The sequence below is a fragment of the Thamnophis sirtalis genome, unplaced genomic scaffold (assembly GCF_051295495.1).
Source record: "Thamnophis sirtalis isolate CommonGarterSnake01/CBP01778 unplaced genomic scaffold, rThaSir2_p1.2 scaffold_11, whole genome shotgun sequence".
Lineage (NCBI taxonomy): Eukaryota > Metazoa > Chordata > Lepidosauria > Squamata > Natricidae > Thamnophis > Thamnophis sirtalis.
In genome coordinates, this window is record NW_028261391.1 from 28,429,613 (window position 1) to 28,452,638 (window position 23,026).

The 23,026-nt window shown below is 40.1% G+C and overlaps 1 protein-coding gene across 1 annotated transcript; it reads left to right on the plus strand.

The window, feature by feature from the left end:
- Positions 1–3,435: 3,435 nt before the first annotated feature.
- Positions 3,436–22,794, plus strand: LOC148043581 (phospholipid scramblase 1-like). Its single transcript, XM_087725421.1, has 7 exons — positions 3,436–3,594; positions 8,501–8,589; positions 10,010–10,052; positions 11,349–11,575; positions 14,249–14,410; positions 20,762–20,923; positions 22,322–22,794. Exons 2-7 carry the CDS (start codon positions 8,533–8,535, stop codon positions 22,379–22,381), a joined length of 711 nt encoding a protein of 236 aa, XP_087581547.1. The 5' UTR covers positions 3,436–3,594; positions 8,501–8,532; the 3' UTR covers positions 22,382–22,794.
- Positions 22,795–23,026: the final 232 nt, after the last annotated feature.

Consider the following 23,026-nt stretch of genomic DNA (forward strand, 5'->3'; position numbering starts at 1 on the left):
TTTTAAAGCATTCAAACAATTGCTTCTTTGCTGTTCTGTGTGCATGCAAAGATAGTACTTATGCAGAATACTATCTCTAGATACATTGTGCACAGGAATAGTTTCAATGCAATTGCATAACAAGGTTGGCTTAGAGAGGTGCTTCTGACAACATTTTGAATGTGTGCACAGTAGGACCATGAAATGCTTTGAACTGGATCATAGAACGGTGTGTTGAAAGACACAGGGGTACAATGACTATATTTGTCTGCATCTCTGTAAAACAGCTGAATTGTGATCCTAGTAAAAGACGTAATTGCTTTAAGGAATTACAGACAGGTGCTATGTTCACACTCCAAAACATCTTTTGGGAATTGAAGCCAAAGCATCGCACATCTCTATTAATTAAACTGAGTGATTTTCAAATGTTCCAGCTGGTGCCATTACCTGACTGATTTCATTTGCACTTGAAGCAGAGTCATGCCTAGTTAGTAGTGAATGGGACACTACTGTACATGGGAATATCAGAATTGCATGCTAGACGACAAAGGAGAAACAGATACAGAAAAACTAACACAGAAAAAGTCAATAGGAAACCACTGTGATATTGCTGTCAAGTAAATGACATGGTTATGTTTGTGAAGTCACTAGGAATTGAACTCAACTTAATGGCATATAATTTAAACCCTAATGAGTTCAATCTTTTGGAGATCTCCAGTACATATGATAACATGAATTGAGGAAAACTAAGGTTCACAAAGAAAGGCTTGCCATAAAAGTAAAAAATAACGAGAGAAGGCGGGGCTTAGCAGTGAGAAGATGGAGTTTCAGGCTGTTCCTGAAATTCCCCTATTCCGAAGGAAATTGGACGGTCCGTTTCGGATCCAAGCTGTCCCGAAGAGACAGTGAAAGGTTGGAGGAGATCCAGTGACCCCAGAGACGTTCGCAAAGTCTCTGGGGGCTTTGAATTTAACCTCCTTTGCCAGTTCCTTCTGGATTAGCTGTAAGCTAACCGAAACTGCAGGTTGCCCCTAAGAGTGGTGTGAGTGTTTTCAACTGGTAAGCTGATTTTATTACTCAAAGAGATACAGTCCGCATAAAAATTTAAGCTAATTGAAACCAAAGAACAGAAGAATCTAGCAGCGAATTGGTTTTTTTTTAATGGGTTTATAGCCGGTGGTTACGCTATTTCTTAAATGTTTGAAATGCTACGTACATGGATAAAGGAAAGTTTACTTCAACATCTCCTCTGACTCTCTTTAAGTGGGCTGTAAACTAATTTACTATAATTTGGCTCCTTACAATTTGACACTTTTATTGCTTGGCTGTGTTGGTCTAAGATCAGATAAGATTGCACAGCTCCCAGCTTGTTTTTACTTGCAAATACCTTAAAGCCTCTAAAGGGAGAATTATTAGCTGCGTCATAAACATGGCGTCTATACAAGTTTCAAATGATTCATTTCAAATGATTTTCTCCGTGTTTCAAAAGTTGTCTGACACATATGATAGATTTGAAAAAAAGCTAGACTATTTGTTGTTTTTAACATCAAAATATGAAGAAAAAAGTGAGAACGTTGAATGTTTGAATGTTCCTGAAATACAAATGAAGAATGTCAGAAATGAAGTTTCTCAATTTGCTGACACTCCGAGCGTATGGTTTAAAGATTCTCAACTTGCTGACACGCCGGACATCTGGTTTACTTCGGAGGGAGAAAGAGATGCAACGTTTGAAAGGGGGGCAGCCATACAGAAGATTTATTTCAAAAGGCAGAGCGCAGGAGGAATGAGAAGCATTAAAGAATTTATACTTTATGAAACATCATTTGCAGAATTTCCGATACCACCACTGAGAATTAAAGACAAGCTGAAAAGTGCAACAAGCGTAGGACAACGATATTATATCAGAGGCATCTTAAGCAAAAAGGTGCGAAGATATTCCTGTTTGGACTTGCTTATAAAGACGTTTGGTGAACTTGTTCCACGAATGGCAATAGGATTAAGGAGGTTTTGTTATTGGAGAGACAGGCTGATAGATGGAAGAATACAATTCAAAATTAGCTAAACCTAATTATTCTTATTTGTAATAGACATAGCTGAATAATAATTGATATTGATAGTAATGTATATAATGTGGAGTTGATATGATAAATAATAATTGGATATGAGAAGGGAAGGTTGGAAATATTTTTGGACCATATACAAAGGTTATTAATCACAATAATTATCACTATTAAAAAATAAAATAAAACTATATACAGTTAAATGTTAACTAATATGGGGAAAATGTTACGATATACGATATAATTACATAAAGAAGGGAGAATGATAATAAACTATATGCATGGAAGATGGAATTTTTGGTATTAAATATTATGGATGTTCAGCTAAAACAGGATATGAGGATTTGATGTTAATAGAGGATTTTATAAACAAGTAAATGAAATGCTAGCATGTGGTTATGGATTAAATCTTTGGCATAGTTAAGGATGAGGATGTTTAAATAACTGTAGTCAACTAAAAGTGGAGGTATAATGATGTCAATATGGTAAACATTTGAGTTAAGATATTTGAATCAATATGAATTAATGGAATAGATGCACCAAAACATGTTGTAACCAGCTGATATACTTTTTTATAATACGTACCTATGTGTTTTTTTCTTCTTTTGTTTTTCCTTCCCCCCCCCCTCCCCGGCCTTGTTTTTTGTTCTTTTTGTCTTCTCTGTGTTTTGATTTTTTCTTTTCCCACTGGTGTGGGCATGTGTTGTTTAACAAAATAATAATAATAATAATAAAAAGATTTATAGAACGGAGATTAGAATTATGCATGAAACTGCAACAGTGAAAATGTCTATACGATTAAAAACAAAGCAATATGGATGGAAATAGGATATTTTTATGTTTGCAAATATTGAATAGACCAAATGTAAATAAATGTGATGGTCATAATGTATAACTTTACATCTTAGTATAGACATTGTATAGTATAGATATATCTTAGTAAGACATTGTCAGGATGGTTACGCTGTGCCCAATGTTTTAATTTGTGTTCAATAAAAAAAATATAAAAAAAGTAAAAAATAACAAAAAGAAGCTTCTTCCAACCTGTTAAGAACCAGAAAAAAGTTAAGGAAACAATTGGTCCATTGCTGGGAGAAAGTGGCAAGAAGGTGACAAGAAACAGGGAGAAAGCAGAACTATTTAACGCATGTTTTGCATCTGTCTTTATACAAAGGGAAAAAACAGTCCAACCTATCAAAAACATCACCACAAAAATTAGATTAGGAACGCAAGTTGAAATAGGGAAGAAAAAGGTAAGTGAGTACCTGTCTACCCTAGACGAGTTCAGATCACCAGGACTGGATGGATTACATCCCAGGGTTCTGAAGGAACTGGCAGCCAAGATCTCAGAACCACTGAACTATATCTTTCAGAGATCGTGGAGCACCGGGGAACTACCAGAGGAATGGAAAAGAGCTGACGTGGTTCCCATCTTCAAAAAAGGGACAAAAATAGATCCAGGAAACTATACACCTATCAGCCTGACCTCAATACCAGGAAAGATTCTGGAAAAGATAATCAAGAACGAATTAGCGAACACCTAGAAGTAAACAAAGTAATAGCCAAAAGCCAACATGGATTGTCAAAAACAGATCATGCTAGACTAATCATATTGCATTCTTTGACAAAATTAGTGGACCAGAGGAATTTTGTCGATATAATTTACTTCAGTAAGGCATTTGATAAAGTAGACCATAACCTACTACTAAATAAAGTAGAAAAATATGGGTTAGACAGCATGACCACCAGATGGATCCCCAACTGGCTGACCAACCGCACTCAATGTGTAGTCGTCAATGGAACTGCATCTTCATGGAGGGAAGTATGTAGTGGAGTACCCCAAGGCTCCTTTTTGGGCCCAGTACTCTTCAACATCTTCATCAATGATTTGGATGAGGGAATAAATGGAGAACTCATCAAATTTGCAGATGACACCAAGCTGGCAGGAATAGCCAACACTCCAGAAGATAGGCTTAAGATACAGAAGGATCTTGACAAACCTGAACATTGGGCACTATCTACTAAAATGAAATTCAATGGTGAAAAGAGTAAGGTTCTACATTTAGGCAACAAAAACAAAATGCACAAGTACAGTATAGGTGGTACTTTGCTCAATAGTAGTAATGTGGGAGGGATCTTGGAATTCTAGTGGACAACCATTTAAATATGAACCAGCAGTGTGCAGCAGCTGCCAAAAAAACCAACACAGTCCTAGGCTACATAAACAGAAGGATAGAATCAAGATCACGTGAAGTGTTAATACCACTTTATAATGCCTTGGTAAGGCCATTGGAATACTGCATTCAGTTTTGGTCGCCACGATGTAAAAAAAGATGTGGAGACTCTAGAAAGAATGTAGAGAAGACAACAAAGATGATTAGGGGACTGGAGACTAAAACATATGAGGAATGGTTGCAGCAACTGGGCACATCTAGTTTAATGAAAAGGAGGACCAGGGGACATATGATAGCAGTGTTCCAATATCTCAGGGGCTGCCACAAAGAAGAGGGAGTCAAACTATTCTCCAAGCCATCTGAGGGTAGAACAAGAAGCAATGGGTGGAAACTAATCAATGAGAGAAGCAACTTAGAACTGAGGAGAAATTTCCTGACAATTAGAACAATTAATCTGTGGAACAGCTTCCCTCCAGAAGTTTTGAATGCCTCAACACTGGAAGTCTTTAAGAAGATGTTGGGGCTTCCAGGGGAGGGGCTTGCCGCTGACGGTAGCTTAACGAAGCTGCTCTCAGAGTTTTGGTTCGTATATCTATTTAAAATCTTAGATATCTCTTTTTCCAGGCAAGGAAAAAGCAGGGAGGGACCCCAGCTAGTTAGAGTCCTCTTTGATGTTCACAGTCTTTATTTTTTTTGGCTGTGAATGAAAGAGAGTGATTCAACGGAAAGCTGAGTCATTACTCCGGCCAAAGCTTCTCAGCTGTCTTTTTTCAGCTCAAGGCGATACCAGCTTCAATTTTACAAAAAACTCCTTTGTTTAATTGTTTTTCAAAATGGCGATTTACAACCTTCGCAGTCGATATATGATATATTTAACCAACCCTGTTCTCCTGAAGATCTCTCTTTATTAATTGCCAAAGTTTACTGAAAGTATTTTATCTCAAATCAAGGTGCGCAGAGGCTTTGTTTGTTTTCTTTTTTTCTCTTATCATGGCTCCCAAATCAAAGCAATCGAAACGTTTTTTTAACAATGCTTCCCAAGTAATCACTATAAAGCTACAGTCTTTGTCTTCTACGCCCCCTACTGGAGAATTGTTAACAAAAGAATTTCTTTTTGAAACTCTCAGAGAATTTAAAGAGGAAATGATGCAATTTATTTCGGAATTATGTGACAAACTCGATGCCAAGATTGCTCAAACAAAGGAGGATACCATCGGGGTTATAAATGTGATGACAGATTATATTGCAGGAATGGAGGATAAACTGGAAGTTTTGGAAGAAGCCAACTCTAATCTGACATCTAAAATTGAAAAGTTGCAACAGGAATTTGACAAGGCAGAGAGACAACTTGTTATGACAAACTATAAAAAAACTGCGTTTGCAATAAGAGTTAGGGGATTGCGTGAAAACGATCAGGAGAATTTGAAGCTGACCTTTTCTGAGGCTCTCAATCGTTTGGTGGGAAGTCCGGAACTCAACTTTGATTGGCAGATCCAAAAAATTTACCGCCATAGTTCGTGGACAGCAAAACAGAAACAGCTCCCGAGAGATGTAGTTATATACTTTGCTACAAAAGAATCCAGAAACGCGATACTACAAGAGCTCTACAATAATAGGCTGCAAATTGATGGACAGGACCTGATTGTCTTTAAAGAAATGCCACCCCAGATGTTAAGAGCCAGGAGAGACTATGTCTTTTTAACTAAAGAACTTAGAAATAATCAGATACAGTACAGATGGGAGGTGCCATTTGGTATTACAGTTACACTTGATGATCAAAAACATCACCTTAATTCACCTTGCGAAGCTCGAGACTTTTACAATAAGATCTTAAAGGCGTGACCTCTTGAATTACCCGGACTTGTACAAAGACAAGGAGAAGTAGAAGAGAGACAACCAATCACACAGCTACAAGGCGGGAGGTGTTGTTTTTCCCCTCCGGAGGGGCGGAGGAAAAGAGAATAAGTATTTAGTTATGCTTCCAAAACATTTGCTTAATTTTAACTTGAATAACTTTGTGACTCTGTCTTGTATAAAATGGTATAGTGGTATACCTATGACGAGACATTAAGGCTGAAAGAAACGATGCTGATCTCCTCGGAAATTATATTGTATGGGACTTAAAAAAAAAAGATTTGATGGACAACTTTGAATTTTCATATAAACTGTTTATGTTTTATTCTCTAGGGTGAGGAAGGCGGAGATTGTGATGCTTTTGGATTGTGGTTTTGGTCGAATTGAGTTGGGAAAGGAGGCGTAGACGGGAGGGTAGTGAAGGTTTAATTAGAGTTTATTTTGAGCCAGAAAGCAAGTTGATCTTTATAGAAATTTTTATTTGAATATAATGTTTGGAAGGATATACTCAGGAGGTTTGAAGGAAGGTGGAGCAAATATGAGAGGAGTATGGATGATAATAAAATACATATATGGACACGGGTAGAGGCAGGATGAGAGGAGTTGGAACAGAAACTGAGAGAAATATTTGAGGTGTTTAAGTTGCTTTATAAGGGACAAATTAAAAGTTTGGACATTTAGATAAAGAGACAAGGCCCCTAGTTAGAGAATTCCATTTGATTAACCTACTTGGTTTCAACATAGCTTGAAATCAGGGGTGGGTTTCGACCGGTTCGCACCGGTCCCTGCGATCCGGTTGGTCGCCGAACCCAGAAGTAAGTAACTTCCGGGAACGGCGAAGCCCCCCCCCCGCGCCCGCGCGCGCTCGCACACCCGCGCCCGCTCCTTACCCGGTTTTTACGAATTCTGCGCTTCCACGCATGCGCAGAACGCATACAGCGCCTGCGCGATCCTCCAGGAGCAGCTGGAGCATCGCGCAGACGCTAGTACGCACGCGCGTGCCGCATGCGTGCGCGAGGACGCCGCGTGCGTATGCGAGAACACCACATGCGTGCGCGAGGACGCCGCGTGCGTGCGCGAGGACGCCGCGTGCGTGCGCGAGGACGCCGCGTGCGTGCGCGAGGACGCCGCCGGCCTCGTTCCAACCGAACCGGTTGGAACGGGGCGAGAAACCCACCCCTGCTTGAAATCCTGCAAGTAATAAATGAAATGAAATTAGGAATGATGTACACTGTTTAAGTTTTAATAATGATGGGAAGCTGAGCTTAATGTAGAGAGTTTATTGATTTTTTCCTGTTTTCCTTTTTTTTTGTTTTTTCCTTATTCTTTTTTTTTCCTTTATCTTTTATTTTTTAATTTTTAATCTTGGTTTTAATATACTCCAGACTGTGTTTGATAAAGAGTTATGCCGGGTATGGGACCTGGGAAGTCGGGAGGGGATTAGGGAGGGGGGTTTATGGGGGGGAGGGGGGGAGGGTGGAAATATAGTTTCAACTTATAGAATAAGAAGAATGCACTCGTATACTGTTGCTCTTTTTTCTTTCTTTTTTCTTTTTTCTTTTTATTTCCCCCCCCCTTTTTTTCATTTTTTAAATTTTAGTGTAAGATATAAATTGAATAGATTAATGAATAGAGAAATACACCAAAGTGAGAAGTAGAGGGAAAGAAGAGGGAGAAGTAAAGAGGGAGAGAGAGGGGAATGTAAGGAGGGCGAGATGGAGGGAAGGGGAGAAAGGAATGTTTGAGGGGGAAGGGAAGTAGAAGAGGGGAATGTTGGAAGGGAGAAATGAAAGTTGGATGGGGAGAAGAAAGAGTGTATGGAGGATGGAAGTGCTATGTTGGTTTTCCATGGTGGAAGATGAGTTGTGTTTACTGTTTTGTTTTTTTGTGTGTGCAAATGCACAGTATATAAGTGATTGTATAAAATGAAAATGAAAATGAATAAAAAACTGAATGAAAACAAGAAGATGTTGGATAGCCATTTGTCTGAAACGGTATAGGGTTTCCTGCCTAGGCAGGGGGTTAGACTAGAAGACCTCCAAGGTCCCTTCCAACTCTGCTATTGTATTGTATAGAATTATAACAATAAGGTATTTGTGAAAATATTAGTTGCAGGTCTGTCGAAATTTTATTTCAAATTTCATCAACCAAGTCCTTTACACCCTCTAGTGGATATTTTGCCCTTTGTTGAAATAAAAGTTTGAATGCTTCATATTTTCCCAGTAGTGCAGTTGGTTTAATTTTATTGTTAACTTGGCATGAACAATACCTTATATAATGTAGAATTATATTGTGCTTCATTGATATTTATGAAATGACCCCGCCAAAGTATATTCAGATACTACAGGTCTTTAGAATAAGGCTTTCAGCAGTCTGAAATTCAAAATAGTTGTCTGAGGTTATTTTTTTTTTAATCCTCTTTAATTTTCTTAGTTCTAGCAAATCCACCTCCACCCATCATCTGGATGCCACCACAACCTCAGATCCCCAAGTGCCCTCGTGGATTGGAATATTTCAGTCAGGTATATTGCACTTATTTTCAGTTTATTCTGTTTTTCCTTTGAGAGAAACATGAGATCCCACAAATGTCTTAGTCACCAGTAAATTGTGAAACTTAATTTTTGAACTAGGGAGCATATAGGTAGTCTTCAACAAACAACAGTTTGTTTAGTGATCGCTTGAAGTTACAACAGCACTGAAAAAAGGGACTTACGACCATTTTTCACACTTGTGACCATTGCAGTATCCCCATGGTCACGTGATCAAAATTCAGATGCTTGGCAACTGATTCACGTTTATGACAGGGAAAATATCCAGAGGTGATGTGATCACCTTTTTCAAAATTCTGACAAAATCAGTGGGGAAGCCAAATTCACTTAACAACTATATCCATAACTTAATAAGTGGTAGGATTCATTTAACAACGGTGGCAAAAAAGGTTGTAAAATGGGACAAAACTCACTTAACAAATGCTTTACTTAGCAACATCAGAAATTTTGCGTTCAACCTTGGTTCGTAGATCAAAAGACTATCTGTATTCACTCTGAAAGAATCTTCTCCATCAAGTATTTTTGCTGTGCTCTTTTCAATTTTTCTAAAATACATTTTTTTCTGTTAAATTATCCAGCTACTTTCTTTAAAACATTAAGTATATCCCAATCCTCTGAGGTTCAAGCAATATTTTGCAGATGCTGATGGATTTTGTGAGTAAAATGCCTCTCCAGACAAAAGCACATTTCGGCTTGGCAGATAATGGCACTTTACTTAAAAAGAAATCTGTAATGGATTGCTTTTATATTGAAAATTGTTGTTTTTGTATCTCTGGGCAATAAAAATAAATAATATTAATGAGTAGTAACATTTCTAAGTACGTACACATGATCACTTTGCCTACTCAGTTAAACAGGCAGTTGCAACAGGAGCAACTAGCAGTTGAAACCTGTGTGCAGTGGAAGAGCATTTCCAATTGACAGCAGACCTGGAAAAACAATCTCTTTTAACAAACATTGGTGGATTATCTCCTGGCACAATAATTATTGTTTAAATCGCCCACAGTGCTCAGAATTCTTTTGATGGTGCATTGTAGAAAATTCAGATGATAAGTTAAATCATGCTCAGGACAAGCACTGGAAGTCAGAGATACCAGGTTCTGATACCCAAGTTCTAACTTCTCTTCCATGAATACATGAAGTTTTGCATATTTTTTGATAGATACCTTCAAGAATTTATTTAAATATAACAAATATGAAACAGCAACTAGATAATCCAGAAATATGCTGACATGTTTCATCATCCATGTATTATGTAATCCGAATAAATAATACCAATAAAATGGCAATGTTATTTATGCTTTTGAAAATATTTATAGTCATAGGATAATGTTTGTAAATATTTCTTCAGATTTAATTCTTGTCTCTTATTTATTTTTTATGATGGCAACAGCTTGATCAGATAACAGTTGAAGAGCAGATTGAGCTCATGGAAAGTACGTATGTTGTTTTATTACTTCATCAATTTCTGGCGACTAGGAAAATGTACAGTTTTGTAAACCTGAAATATTTATTCATTGATATTATTTACTGACTGTGCACTCTGTAGATGATCTACAATGATACTTAGCCAATAAATTATTTGGGGTCTTACAATTATTTGGGCATCAAATTGGGGAAAAGTGTATGGTAAAATTGTTTTTTGTTCTTTTAAAGTTCATTTATAAATATCCCAGAGTCATGCAAATGTGATGGAGACTATAAAAATGTGATAAATAAATAAAAATAAATGTGTGAATGAAACACTTGTTAAGATGCTGTGGGAGAGCAGTAAGTATGTGACAGTCAACATGGCAATTTATTTTCATTTATTAAATTTCTAAACCACACATCTCCATTCCCAAGGGATTCTGAGCAGTGTATAAAATAAAAACATTAAAACATAAAAATGGTATATAAAATTTAAAAAGAGACAAGAGAGATTAAAATTCAATAATAAAATTAAGTGAAAAGCAGGGGAAAGACTTTTAGGGCACTACCCAGCCCCATGGGTGCATGTTCCTCTCTGTGTCCAAGCAAACCCACAGAATCATTTTTTCACATCTTTTCGAAAGGCCAGGAAAGTGGGAGCCTGCCTCACACCTCAGTGGGGAGAAATGTTCTAGCGGATGAGACAAATGTCAGATCTGGAAGCCATCTTTTACATTTGGGCCTTCACATTTTCTACTGTGGGAAAATGGGAGTGTGGGTGATACATAATCAAAATAACATTCTTTCTCAGAAAATCAAGGCCATTTTGCCCTGCAGCTGTGACAAGGTAACATCTTCAATTTTGGATGGTGCATGATTGGATCATATGATGGACATGTGGGTGCTGGGCAGGAACTCAAACTTTCATTTGGGTGGGAAAAACCTGGAAATTTTCAGATTTGGGTTTTCCCAGATGTGCCAATATGACATTTATAATCAAATGGAACTTTGAGGAAACTCAACCCTTGGAGTCTTCTTTCATTATGGATGTTAGTTGGAACCTTGACAGAGAAAAGGCAGAAAAAATGGCAGAGAAGGCTATCTTCCTGAAGTCAGAATTTTTTGACTCATGGGATCCACAAAATACCTTCCTTCCTTGACCAGGTGGAACTGGCTGATGAAATTGGATGTTGTTATGTTGTATTCATGTGTTATATAATTGAATATTAGAATCTGAATCTGGTTTCTCTTTTTTCTTGGTTCCTATTAATGATAAGCACCTAGATTCACTTTTAATTGTAATGTTTTTGCTTCTTTTTCAGTGATAAGTGGCTTTGAAACGTGTAATAAGTATGAAGTAAAAAATGCCATGGGGCATTGGATATATTTTGCTGCTGAAGAAAATGATGACTTCAACATGAATTGTTATGGCCCTTTGAGATCGTTTACCATAAAACTCTTTGACAGTACAAACCAACCAGTAATGCAATTGTCAAGAGAGTTCCATTGCTCCAGTTGCTGCTGTCCTTGTATTTGTTGCCTGCAAGAGGTAAACAGCTTTTCCCCCTTCCTGTGCCCAACTTTTGATTCTTTCTATTAAATCAGTTTCTTTATCATCAAGAGAACAGCCGTTGTGATTTCCTTCTAGTGCAACTTCCAACAACTTGGCAAGTCAGTTGTGTCTTTCTCTACATGTTTTAGAGTATTTCAAAGGATTAATTTTACAGCTTTGTTTCAATTAGGAAGTCTTCTAACACCTAGATAGAACCAAATATTTACAAAAGCACTTGCAAGCTTTTGAATTTCCAGAAACTTAGCATCAGGAAAGGTGATTAAAATTTTGCCTTAAAGCATGACTCTCTTATCAATTGATAGGCAAAAGGATACCTGTTATACCAGACTATATATGACACATACAAATATTAACATAACACAGAAAGAATAAAACTATTTTTAAAATAAAACTTGTGAGATAATCGAATTCCTTGAGTGCATCAGAAATGTGTTATTACTGCCAAAAAAGCCAACGCAGACTGCCCCAACAGAAAAATAGCATCAAGATCACAGGAAGAGATAATTACTCTATACTGCACTAGTGAGGTCATATTTGGAATATTGTGTCCAGTTTTGGTCTCTGATACAAAAAAGATGCTGAGGATTTAGAAAGAGTGCAGCATAGAGCAACAAAGATGATAATGCTGACTAGAGGTTAAATTATATGATGAATAGCTAAGCAAACTAGGTATGTTTAATCTAACAAAGAGAAGGCTTGGAGGAGACATAACAGCAATCTTCTAAAACTTGAAAGGCTGTCACAAGGAAGAGAGCATTTATTTATTTTCCATAGCACCTGAGGGTAGGACAAGATGCAATGGATAAGGAGATATCTAAAATGGAACAAAAAAAGAAATTTCCTGAGAGTTAACATGATTAATCAGTGGAACAGCTTGCTCCCCAGAGTTGTAAGTGCTTCATCGCTGGAAGTTTTCAAGAAAAGATTGGACAACCATTTGTCTGGTCCTCAACTTACGATCATATTGAGCCCCAAATTGATGAAAAACTTGTTAAGTGAGTTTTGCACCATTTTATGGCTTTTCTTGCCATGAATCACTGCAGTCATTAAATTAGTAACATGGTTGTTAAGTGGTTTCCCCATTGACTTTGCTTGTCAAAAGATCACAAAAGATAATCATATGGCCCAGGGACCTTGCAACCATCATAAATATGAACCAGCAATCAAACATCCAAATGTAAATCTTGTGCCATGGGGATGCTGCAATGGTCTTAAGTGTGAAAAATGGTCGTAGGTCACTTTTTTTAATGCTGTTGTAACTTCAAATGATCACTAAGCAAACTGTTGTAAGTTGAGGATTACCTGTATAAGGGTTCCTGCCTTTGGTAGACGTTTGGACTAGAAAACCCCAAAGATCCCGTCCAGCCCTATGATTCTATGAGATTCTAGTTTAACATTTATAATGTTAAACTAGAGATTTATGAGATTTAGAGCAAAAAAGGCAAGCTAAAACAAAGGAAATATTACACAATGGAATAGTGACAATTTCATTGTCCTATTCATCTAGACCAGCGATGGCGAACCTTTTTTGGCTCACATGCCATAAAGGGGGGGAGTGCAAGGGGGTCGTGGGCGGGCTTGCCACACCTATAATATAATGCGCACATGAAAGGTGCTCCTTTTTTTTGCATGCTTTTTTCACCTTCCTCAGGCTCCAGAGGCGTTGTAGGAGCCTGGGGAGGGCAAAAACAGTCTCCTACGCCCCCCCCCCCCCCCCCGAAGGCTCTCTGGAAGCTTCAGGGACCTTCAGGAGGCTTCCTTGAAGCCTCCAGAGGACTACAAGCAAACTGGAATTGACTTGAGGGCAAAAAATTGAATGCTGGCGAAAAATGGCTTTAAAAAAGACTGAATGCCTTGCATGCCCTGACAAATGGCTTCATAGCCATAGATTTGCCATCCCGGATGTAGACCTTTTGGGTTTTTAAAGAAATTACAAATAGTTTGCTATTATCTCAGGCTGGATTTGACCTGCTCTGAAAAAGAGATTTGGCTACAATGGGTATCATACTTGAGCTCCTATCAGATAATTGAAGTGAGAGAGGTCCCCTATGTGATCTGAAAAATTATAACGGCTGGGATGAATTTACTATACTTACAACTTTTTTTGTAGACATGACTGATCCAAGGAGATACATTTATCCTTATAGGAAAATTAGCCTTCCAGTTGCAATACATGAATGTAGGTTTGAGAGTAAATAGTTCTAAAGTAGTCAAATGGTTCCATATTAATATCCAAGCACAATTCCTTATTACTTTGGAATCTAAGTTTAGATCATTTTGTATGTGTATATTGAGAATTTGTTTCAGCATCTTTCTTCTCTAGATTGCACTGGAAGACAAGATGTCTTCCTATAGCAGGTTCATGATCTCATGAACCTTTTAGGGGGTTAGAAGAGAAGGATGGTAAGATATTTTAAGGCTAAGAAAGTGATTTACCTTCTTAGGTATATTTCTGTTCTCTATATATTATCTATTAATTTTGCAAAATAAGATCCTCAAGTCTTCTTATTTCAACTTTCAGCATTAGTGTACACTGATTTTAACTATGACAGAATTAAATCTTGCGTGTATACTTTGTGCTAGATAAAATTATAAATCTACCTTTTGTATTAACTGGGATTCCCCCGCCCCTTTCTCTCTCTCTTTTAGCTTGAAGTTCAGGCACCTCTAGGCAACATCATTGGGTATGTGAAACAAAACTGGCATCCATGCCTACCAAAATTTACTATCCAGAATGAGGCCAGAGAAAATGTTCTTAAAATTACTTCACCTTGTGTGGCTTGCCAATGCTATCGGGATGTTAATTTTGAGGTAAAGACAATCTCCATTTACTATTTATTAGTAACGCCTTAGACCTGGACTATATACACTAATTTATTATTTATAATTATTCCAGAATATTTTTTATTGTGGAGAGAATTAACAATTCTGAAGATTAAAGATGAGATTACTGAGTTTTGTTTTTAATGGAATTCCATGTTTTTATCAAGCCTAATCTTACAACATGTCTAATTTTATCTTCTTTTATATCCTTTTATGTCATAAATATATATGAAATATGTTGGCTAAACCAGCACCTTCTAATATTAACTTTGTTTTCTTGGAGCTAATTTGTTAGTTATACTTTGCGAGTTGTGCGACTATGATTCTGGAACCATTTAAAACAAACAAACAAACAAATAATATTTTAAGTAATATATTCATGTTAATAGTCACAGTTCATGTGATGAGAAGAGTTTTAAATTTCTCAAGCTTTCTCAAATCTTTTATCATTTTTTTCCTTGATTTGGTGACTTATTTTGAAATATAACTATTATCACTTGTCAATTGCAGTCCCAAAATGGAAAGAATGAAATAATATATTTCAGTTGAAAGATATTACAGGCCAAAAGGGGGGGGGAAACCCTGCCTTTTGTTTTGATTAGAATTGAGATTTACAATTTACACTCCACTCCTGCGCATGGGCGAGAAAGATGGCTGCCGAGTCCATCGCTTGGCTCCGTACTGTAAAGAAATACCGTGGAGAGGAGGAATTGGCGCTTCTGGAGCTGACCCAAGGGAGGTGAGGCCGTTCGAACGTCTAGCGGCCCCGGAGCTGACAGTGGATCGGAAAAATTCGACCCTCCGAGCTGCCAGCCCCAAAAGACGCCGGCATTGTTGGCCGCGGATGCCGCCTAACATCGCAGCTTGAACGAAAAAACCCGCGGAGACCGGAAAGAAGAAAACTAAAATTTGCTGAGAGGAGAAATTGTACCTGGGACTGAGCAGAGGGAGGTGGGGGTGGTGCAAACGTCCTGTGATCCAGAGCTGGCAGCGGACCGGAAAAATTTCAATTCTCCGAGTTGCCAGCCCCGAAGGACGCCGACATTGCTGGTTATTATCACCGCCCAACATTACAGCTCGACCTTCCCTTTGTGTTTGCCGCCGCCCGCTGCCGCTGGGCTGTTGGCTCACTACCATCGGCCGAAAAAACGCCGTAGCTCGTGGACGCCACAGCTTCATTCAGTTTTCGGGACTTGTGGCCGAACTATCAGGGGTCTCTCGATCCCCCCTATCCCCCCTATCTCCTGCTTCCTGCGGCCCGCTGCCTGTTGGCTTGCTGGCTCGCTGGCGGCGGAACGTTGTGGGTATACCGCGCCTGGCGAGCTTGGCGAGCCGGAAGACTGCACGAGTTGGTGACCTTGGGGGGAGTCTATTTCTGGGCCCACTTTTGACTCTTAGGTGCGCTGGGGCCCTTTGGGAACGTTGGGCCCGACCACTGAATGGGACGCCATTCCCCCCCTCCTTCTTCCATCTGAGGCGAGTTCTTTTTCCTCCTGTTTTCGATCTTTGGAAAAGACACTAAGGGGGTTGTTGGGAATGAACCCACGCATCAGGCCTTGTTCATCATGGTTGACCTCCTGGCTCTCACTGCTGCAGCTGACATTCGAACTTACTCTATTTCCCAGCCACCTCCCCCCTTGGACTATATCGAACTCTTCAGAAGGGCCTCCCTCAAGGTGTGGCCCTCCCCCAGGAGAGGGCGGAAGACACCTCTGGACTTATATTTTCCATCTTATACTATATTGGACTCTCTACCGTCTACTATATTGGACTCTCTACCAGCTTTGGTTGATAACAGAGTACGGACTCTGTGAGCCTGCGCAATTTTTAATTTGGTATGTTGAGTGTATGGGGTTGTATGTGATAGTGTGAATGACCCACTTTTATTATCATTATTGCTGTATTTTTGTGTTTTTAACTATTGCGTGGGGATTGTTTGTGCGAGTGCCTGAGTATGTTTGATTCGGAGGACCTGCCGGGGAATGCGGGGGTCACCGGGGTGGTTGGGGGGACTACGGCCACGGAAGAGGGTCGGAGCATTGTGGTCATAACAGGGAGAGGCAGATACGGCGGGGACTTTAGGGCTGGCCATTACCGGGGAAGGAGGGCTCGCTACATCACAGAGATCCCTCCTTCCGTCCCTAAGAGTCCCACTCCGAGGTCAGATGGCGTGAGTAATCAGGACCCTGGTCTCAGGCTGTTGTCGCTAAATGCCAGGTCTGTTGTTCACAAGGCTCCCCTCGTCCGGGACTTAATTTTAGACGAGAGGGCAGACCTGACATGTATTACTGAGACATGGCTGGGCACGGAGGGAGGAGTCCCCCTCGTAGAGATGTGCCCAGACGGATTTCAGGTGCTTCATCAGCCGAGAGCCCAGGGAAGGGGTGGCGGTGTGGCTATCGTTATCCGGGAATCTTTAGCACCTCGTAGGATCCCTGCTCCGGAGCTTGTCAGGTGTGAGTCCCTCCTGGTGAAGTTGGACCTCAAGGGTCAAGCGGGTCTGCTGCTAACGTACCTGCCTCCCAACTGCATTGCAGCAGCCCTCCCCTCGCTCCTCGAGTCGGTAGCCGAGCTAGCAATTGAGTTCCCCAAGCTTATGGTTCTGGGGGACTTCAATTTGCCTTCGCTCGGTGAACACTCTGATGGAGCGCAGGAGCTCATGGCCTCCATGACAGCCATGGGCTTGACCCAGGTAATTCGGGGCCCAACCCATTCAGCGGGTCACATGCTCGACCTCGTATTCCTCTCGGAGCAGTGGACTTGTGATCTTGGTCTGAGGGGTAATGAGATCATACCCCTGTCGTGGTCAGACCACTGCCTACTGAGGCTTGACTTCCGGAGGCCAAACCCCCACCGTAGGGAGGAGGAACCGACCAGGTGGTTCCGCCCCAGGCGACGTATGGACCCCTTGAGGTTCCAGACGGAGCTTGGGGTTATTCCTGATACTCTTGCCCACAGTTCGGCAGAGACTCTGGTTGCTGCCTGGCACTTGGCGGCATCAGAGTCTCTTGACCGGATTGCGCCACTATGGCCCCTCCGGGTTGGTGGATCCCAGAGGCCTCCTCCTCCGGGAGAAGAAGCGCCGGAGGAGACGCCTAGAGCACTTGTGGATAAGTCCGAATCGAACCGAGCACTTCTGACAACATACACCAAGGAATATATCAGGGCATTGAGGACAGCTAAAAGAACATATATTGCCACCTTCGTTGCATCCGCTGAGTCCCGCCCAGCCGCCCTGTTTAGGATAACCTGCTCCCTCCTAAATAGGAGGGATGCGGGGGACCCCCTACAGGGTAAGGCTGAGGAGTATGTCCAGTTCTTAGCGGACAAGGTTGCTCGGTTTCGGTCAGACTTGGACTCCACCTCTGCAGATCCAGCCGAGACACAGGGGGATAACTTGGCAGACCATCTCTGGGTTGAGTTCCAGGATGTTGCCTCAGGGGATGTGGACAAGGCCATACGAGCTGTGAGTGCCTCCACCTGTATACTGGACCCGTGTCCCTCCTGGCTGGTTGCCAACAGCAGTGAGGTGACACGAAACTGGATCCAGGCGGTCGTTACCGCCTCCCTTCGGGAGGGGCACTTCCCCGCCGCACTTAAAGCGGCGGTGGTGAGACCCCTCTTGAAGAAACCATCCTTGGATCCAGCCGTTCTTAACAACTACCGTCCAGTCTCCAACCTCCCCTTTGTTGGGAAGGTTGTTGAGAAGGTGGTGGCCTTCCAGCTTCAACGGTCCTTGGAGGAAGCTAGTTACCTTGACCCCTTCCAGTCCGGCTTCAGACCTGGTTACAGCACAGAAACCGCTTTGGTCGCATTGACCGATGATCTCTGGAGAGCCAGGGATGGAGGCCATGCGTCCATCCTGGTTCTCCTTGACCTCTCAGCGGCTTTCAATACCATCGACCATGGTATCCTTCTGCGACGACTGCGGGAGGTGGGAGTGGGAGGCACTGTTTTACAGTGGTTCTCCTCCTACCTCTCGGACAGGTCGCAGTCGGTGTTGGTGGGGGGGCAGAGATCGTCCCCGAGGCCCCTAACTTATGGGGTGCCGCAGGGCTCGGTCTTATCCCCCCTACTATTTAACATCTACATGAAACCGCTGGGCGAGATCATTCGGAGGTACGGGATAAAATACCATCAATACGCGGACGACACACAGTTGTATCTGTCCGCCCCGTGCCAACTCAATGAAGCGGTGGAAGTGATGAACCGGGGTCTTGAGGCCGTTAAGAACTGGATGAGAGCTAACAAACTGGTACTCAACCCAGACAAGACCAAGTGGCTGTTGTGTTTTCCTCCCAATAATTTGGCCAATGTTCCATCACTCAGGCTGGGGGGCTCAAATTTTACACCCCTCAGACAGGGTTCGCAACTTGGGAGTCCTCCTGGACCCACAGCTGACTTTTGACCATCATTTGCCAGCTGTGACCAGGGGGGCATTTGCCCAGGTTCACCTGGTGCGCCAGTTGCGGCCCTACCTGAATCGGGAGGCCCTCACAACAGTCACTCGAGTCCTTGTGATCTCTAGGCTGGAATACTGCAATGTGCTCTACATGGGGCTGCCCTTGAAGAGCATCCGGCGACTTCAGCTAGTCCAGAATGCGGCCGCGCGAGTGATTGTGGGTGCACCGCAGTTCGCCCACATAACACCTATCCTCCGCAAGCTGCGCTGGCTACCTGTTGATCTCCGGGTGCGCTTCAAGGTGCTACTTACCATCCATAAAGCCCTCCATGGTAGTGGATCTGAGTACTTGAGAGACCGCCTTCTGCCGATTACCTCCCTTTGACCCATCAGATCGCACAGATTAGGCCTCCTCCGAATTCCATCCGCAAGTCAGTGCCGACTGGTGACTACGCGGAGGAGAGACTTCTCAGTAGCAGCTCCGACCCTTGGAACGATCTCCCCATGGAGATTCGTACCCTCACCACCGTCCAGACCTTCCGCACAGCCCTTAAGATCTGGCTATCCCGTCAGGCCTGGGGATAAGATCCTAACCCGCCCCACCCGAATGTTGAATGAATGTTGTCTTTTACTGTTTTATTTTATTTTATTCACATATTTTATGTTTTGTCTTGCACTCCCTCCCACGAATTGTAAGCCGCCCTGAGTCCCCTCAGGGAAAAGGGCGGCTTATAAATGACAAATAAAAATAAAACTAAACTAAAAACTAAAAACAAAATGACAAAAACACTAACATTTTTTTAAAAATAAAGGGCAAGGGGAGAGAAATTAATAGCCATAATACCTACAATATCAATAATGATGTCTACTTCAGTGGATATATTATATTTGAAGGATGTTAATGAAGAAATGGCAGATGTGAAATAAATTTTGCTTGATGCAGAATGGATTTATAGACATCAAATGATGGAATCAGAAATATTGGAAAAGACAAAGAAGTTACTTAAAGTAGAAATACAAATGGCAAGCCAAGAGAATGGTCCAGATAAGGATTTTTTACTTGTTATACAAAAACAGGGAAGTGCAAATGATAAACTAAAACAATGACCTGGACAATGTCTTTCCATTTGATTTACAAAGGAGACTTGTTAAAGCCTTGAAGAAGTCTATGTGATGAGATGAAGAAGAATTCAAGAGAAATCAAATCTTATATTAGTAATTGAATGGATTAAAGATTAAGATTTTCAGAAGTAGAAGGAAGAAATATAAAATTGGAGTATTTAATGACGGGTAAAATAAGGCATTTTATGGAATTCTGGCCACACCTTTGTGGATTTTTTTTTGCTGACATAAGTGTTGAAAAATTGATATTTGCATAGATTTGCATATAGATAAGAAATAGGAAGAAGGTATACCTTTTTTAATCTTATAAGAGCTACCAAAGTTGTTATTCTTGTGATGAAGATTAGAAGCCACTTCTTTATTTATTATTTTTCTGTTTCTTTTGCTCAGTCTTTTTTCTTTCTTTTAATTTTTATTTCTTTATTCTTTTTATTTTTTTACTGTCCTTTCTCTCTCTGAGTTGTTTGTGTTTGTTTTTATTAGTATAATTAAAATACTCCATAAAATGTGTAACTATAGTATACTTATAAATATAAAGGAGTTGTGCTGATCATCTTGAAGTAACATGATGCTTTTCAATGAACATATTTATTTATATTGAAATTTCTTATTTAATTGGTGAGGAAATATAAAAATTAATTCAGCTACTTTGAGATATTGTTATGCTATCTGGGACATCAATGTGTGGAATTTAAACACTGGGAAGGAAGATGTAATACTTTCTTAAACATAAAGTTTATATTAAAATTTTTAATACATTTTACAAAGGGTAAAATCTGTTTTTTTTTCTTTTTTCTTGTTCTTTTTAAAATCAGGTGAAAACTGTAGATGGGAAATCTACAATTGGAAACATAGTAAAAAAATGGACTGGTTTAGCAAGAGAGGTTGCTACAGATGCAAGCATTTTTCAAATTCACTTTCCAATGGATCTTGATATTAATATGAAAGCCCTCATAATGGGGGCCTCTTTTCTTATGGTAAGTCCTAGGCCTAAAACATTACATTACAGTGCATTCTGGAAACAATTGGTTCATGAATCTAGTAAAAGGAATTTAAGACAAATCAACTCTTAAAGGAAAAGGAAAAGGTTCCCCTGGAACATATGTGGTAGTCGTTCCCGACTTTAGGGGCCGGTGCTCATTTCCAGTTCAAAGCCAGAACCAGTACTGTCGAAAGACGTCTCCTTGGTCAGGTGGCCAGCATGACTAAATGCCAAAGGCACATAGAACGCTGATATCTTCCCACCAAAGGTGGTTCCTATTTTTCTACTTGTATTTTTACATGCTTTCAAACTGCTAGGTTGGCAGAAGCTGGGACAAGCAGTGGAGCTCACTCTGTTACGTGGTGGTAGGTATTCAAACTGATGAACTGCCGACCTTTCTGATTGACAAGCTCAGCATCTTAGCCACTGAGCCACCACGTCCCCTCAATGAACTCTTAGCAGCCCATAAACAACATGTCCATTTTTTTATTGGTAGTAACCTTCTACACTACCAATAGCAGGTGTAGGACAGGAGATTGAAACTTAGTATGTGTAGGATTTAATTTAGACAGAAATCTTACCTCTACAAGTTTAGCCCTAGCAGCTCAGATCATCCATTTAACTTGAAATTTTGCTGTGCAACTTATAGTAGCTGGTAGGTAATATGCACTGAGTGCTGAGGTATATGTGTGAGGACAGTGTGTTTTAAGCTCTTCCGAGACAATATGATCTTGATTGGCTTAAGAAAAATGGACAGTTCTTTTTATGACATCAGCTCCACCACCTATTAGATGGGTTAGATCCATATACTTTTAGGTTGATTACAATTTCATGAAGGTAAAAGGAAGCCGGGTGAAAATGGGATGAAGATGGTGACTGAAAGAGGTAGCAATTCATCTATACATCATTTGATTCAACTCTTTTAGAGAATTATCAACTAATCTCCAATCCCTTTTGTGGGGGAAATGTAGAGAAGGTGATGGTTTTAATCTATGTGGAAACCTTGGATGAAATACATTATTTGGACTCTTTTCAGTCCAGCTGCAAGCTAAACTGTGGTATTAAGACCTCACTTTCTACTCTTGTGAATAACCTGTGGTGAGACTGTGATAAGGAATGAGGCATTCCTAGTTCTACTTAGTCCATTAGTAACCTTTTACACTATCAAACATGGTATACTTCTTGAGGTTGGTAATAAGAGGAGGCGGCACTGTCTATACTCCTTCCGTGGAGATGTTATTAGATATCTCAACAGTCTTCTCAAACGTTCAGGAGTTTGTAGGTTAATTCAGATGCTATTTTTTTGGAATAGCAGATATAAAATATGAATAAACAAGGGTTTTAGTCTGAAGTTTTTTTTCACTAAAGCTTTTCTTATTCTTTTACATTTTAGGATTTCATGTTTTTTGAAAATGCTGGAAACAATCGTAACAGACGTGGAAGTAGACGTTAGCTTAAATCAGGACGTTAAGAGTCTCATGACACTGAATTAAGCCTGCAGGAAGAATTTTATTTCTTTCTAAATTTGCTTATTTTAATATTTACAATCATACCTTTAACTATTATACCATATATGTAAGAATATTCCATATAACTCAAAACATTTGTCAAATATTGATATATAATATATTGATATCTCTGTATAATAACAAAGGTATATAATTTATGAATTCAGCTAATTTTCAATCAGTAAACAGATATACTCCATTTGCTATTTTTCCTGCTCTTATATATTAAGAATTGCCTTATTATATCTTTCTGTTTTGTAATTTCTGTGTATCATGTTGCAGTAATAAAATGAACCAAAGAATATTGTCTCAATATTCAGACAAATAACAGAGAAATTCAATAAAGTTGATATTTTCCTTTTTGAGTCATTTATTTAAGGAATCATTAATACACTTGCTTCCTAAAGCTCTAACTTTGGCCTGTTCTCCAACTGGCAATCCTATCCAATATTGTAGAATAATCTTATTTTCCTGAACCCTCAACCATATTTATTATTAATTGGCAAAGAGGAGTAAGTTTGCAAGTTCTTTTGAGAGCAAGAATAATTAAATTGCCTTAATTGCTTGAGTCAGTTTTATGTTCAATAAAA

What these genes read in the sequence shown, in the direction of transcription:
- LOC148043581 (XM_087725421.1), top strand. Translation starts at nt 8,533, where the DNA reads ATGCCACCACAACCTCAGATCCCCAAGTGCCCTCGTGGATTGGAATAT. An exon ending in GTATTTGTTGCCTGCAAGAG is followed by an intron (nt 11,576 to 14,248) that starts GTAAACAGCTTT and finishes TCTCTCTTTTAG; the next exon opens with CTTGAAGTTCAGGCACCTCT. An exon ending in TGGGGGCCTCTTTTCTTATG is followed by an intron (nt 20,924 to 22,321) that starts GTAAGTCCTAGG and finishes TTTACATTTTAG; the next exon opens with GATTTCATGTTTTTTGAAAA.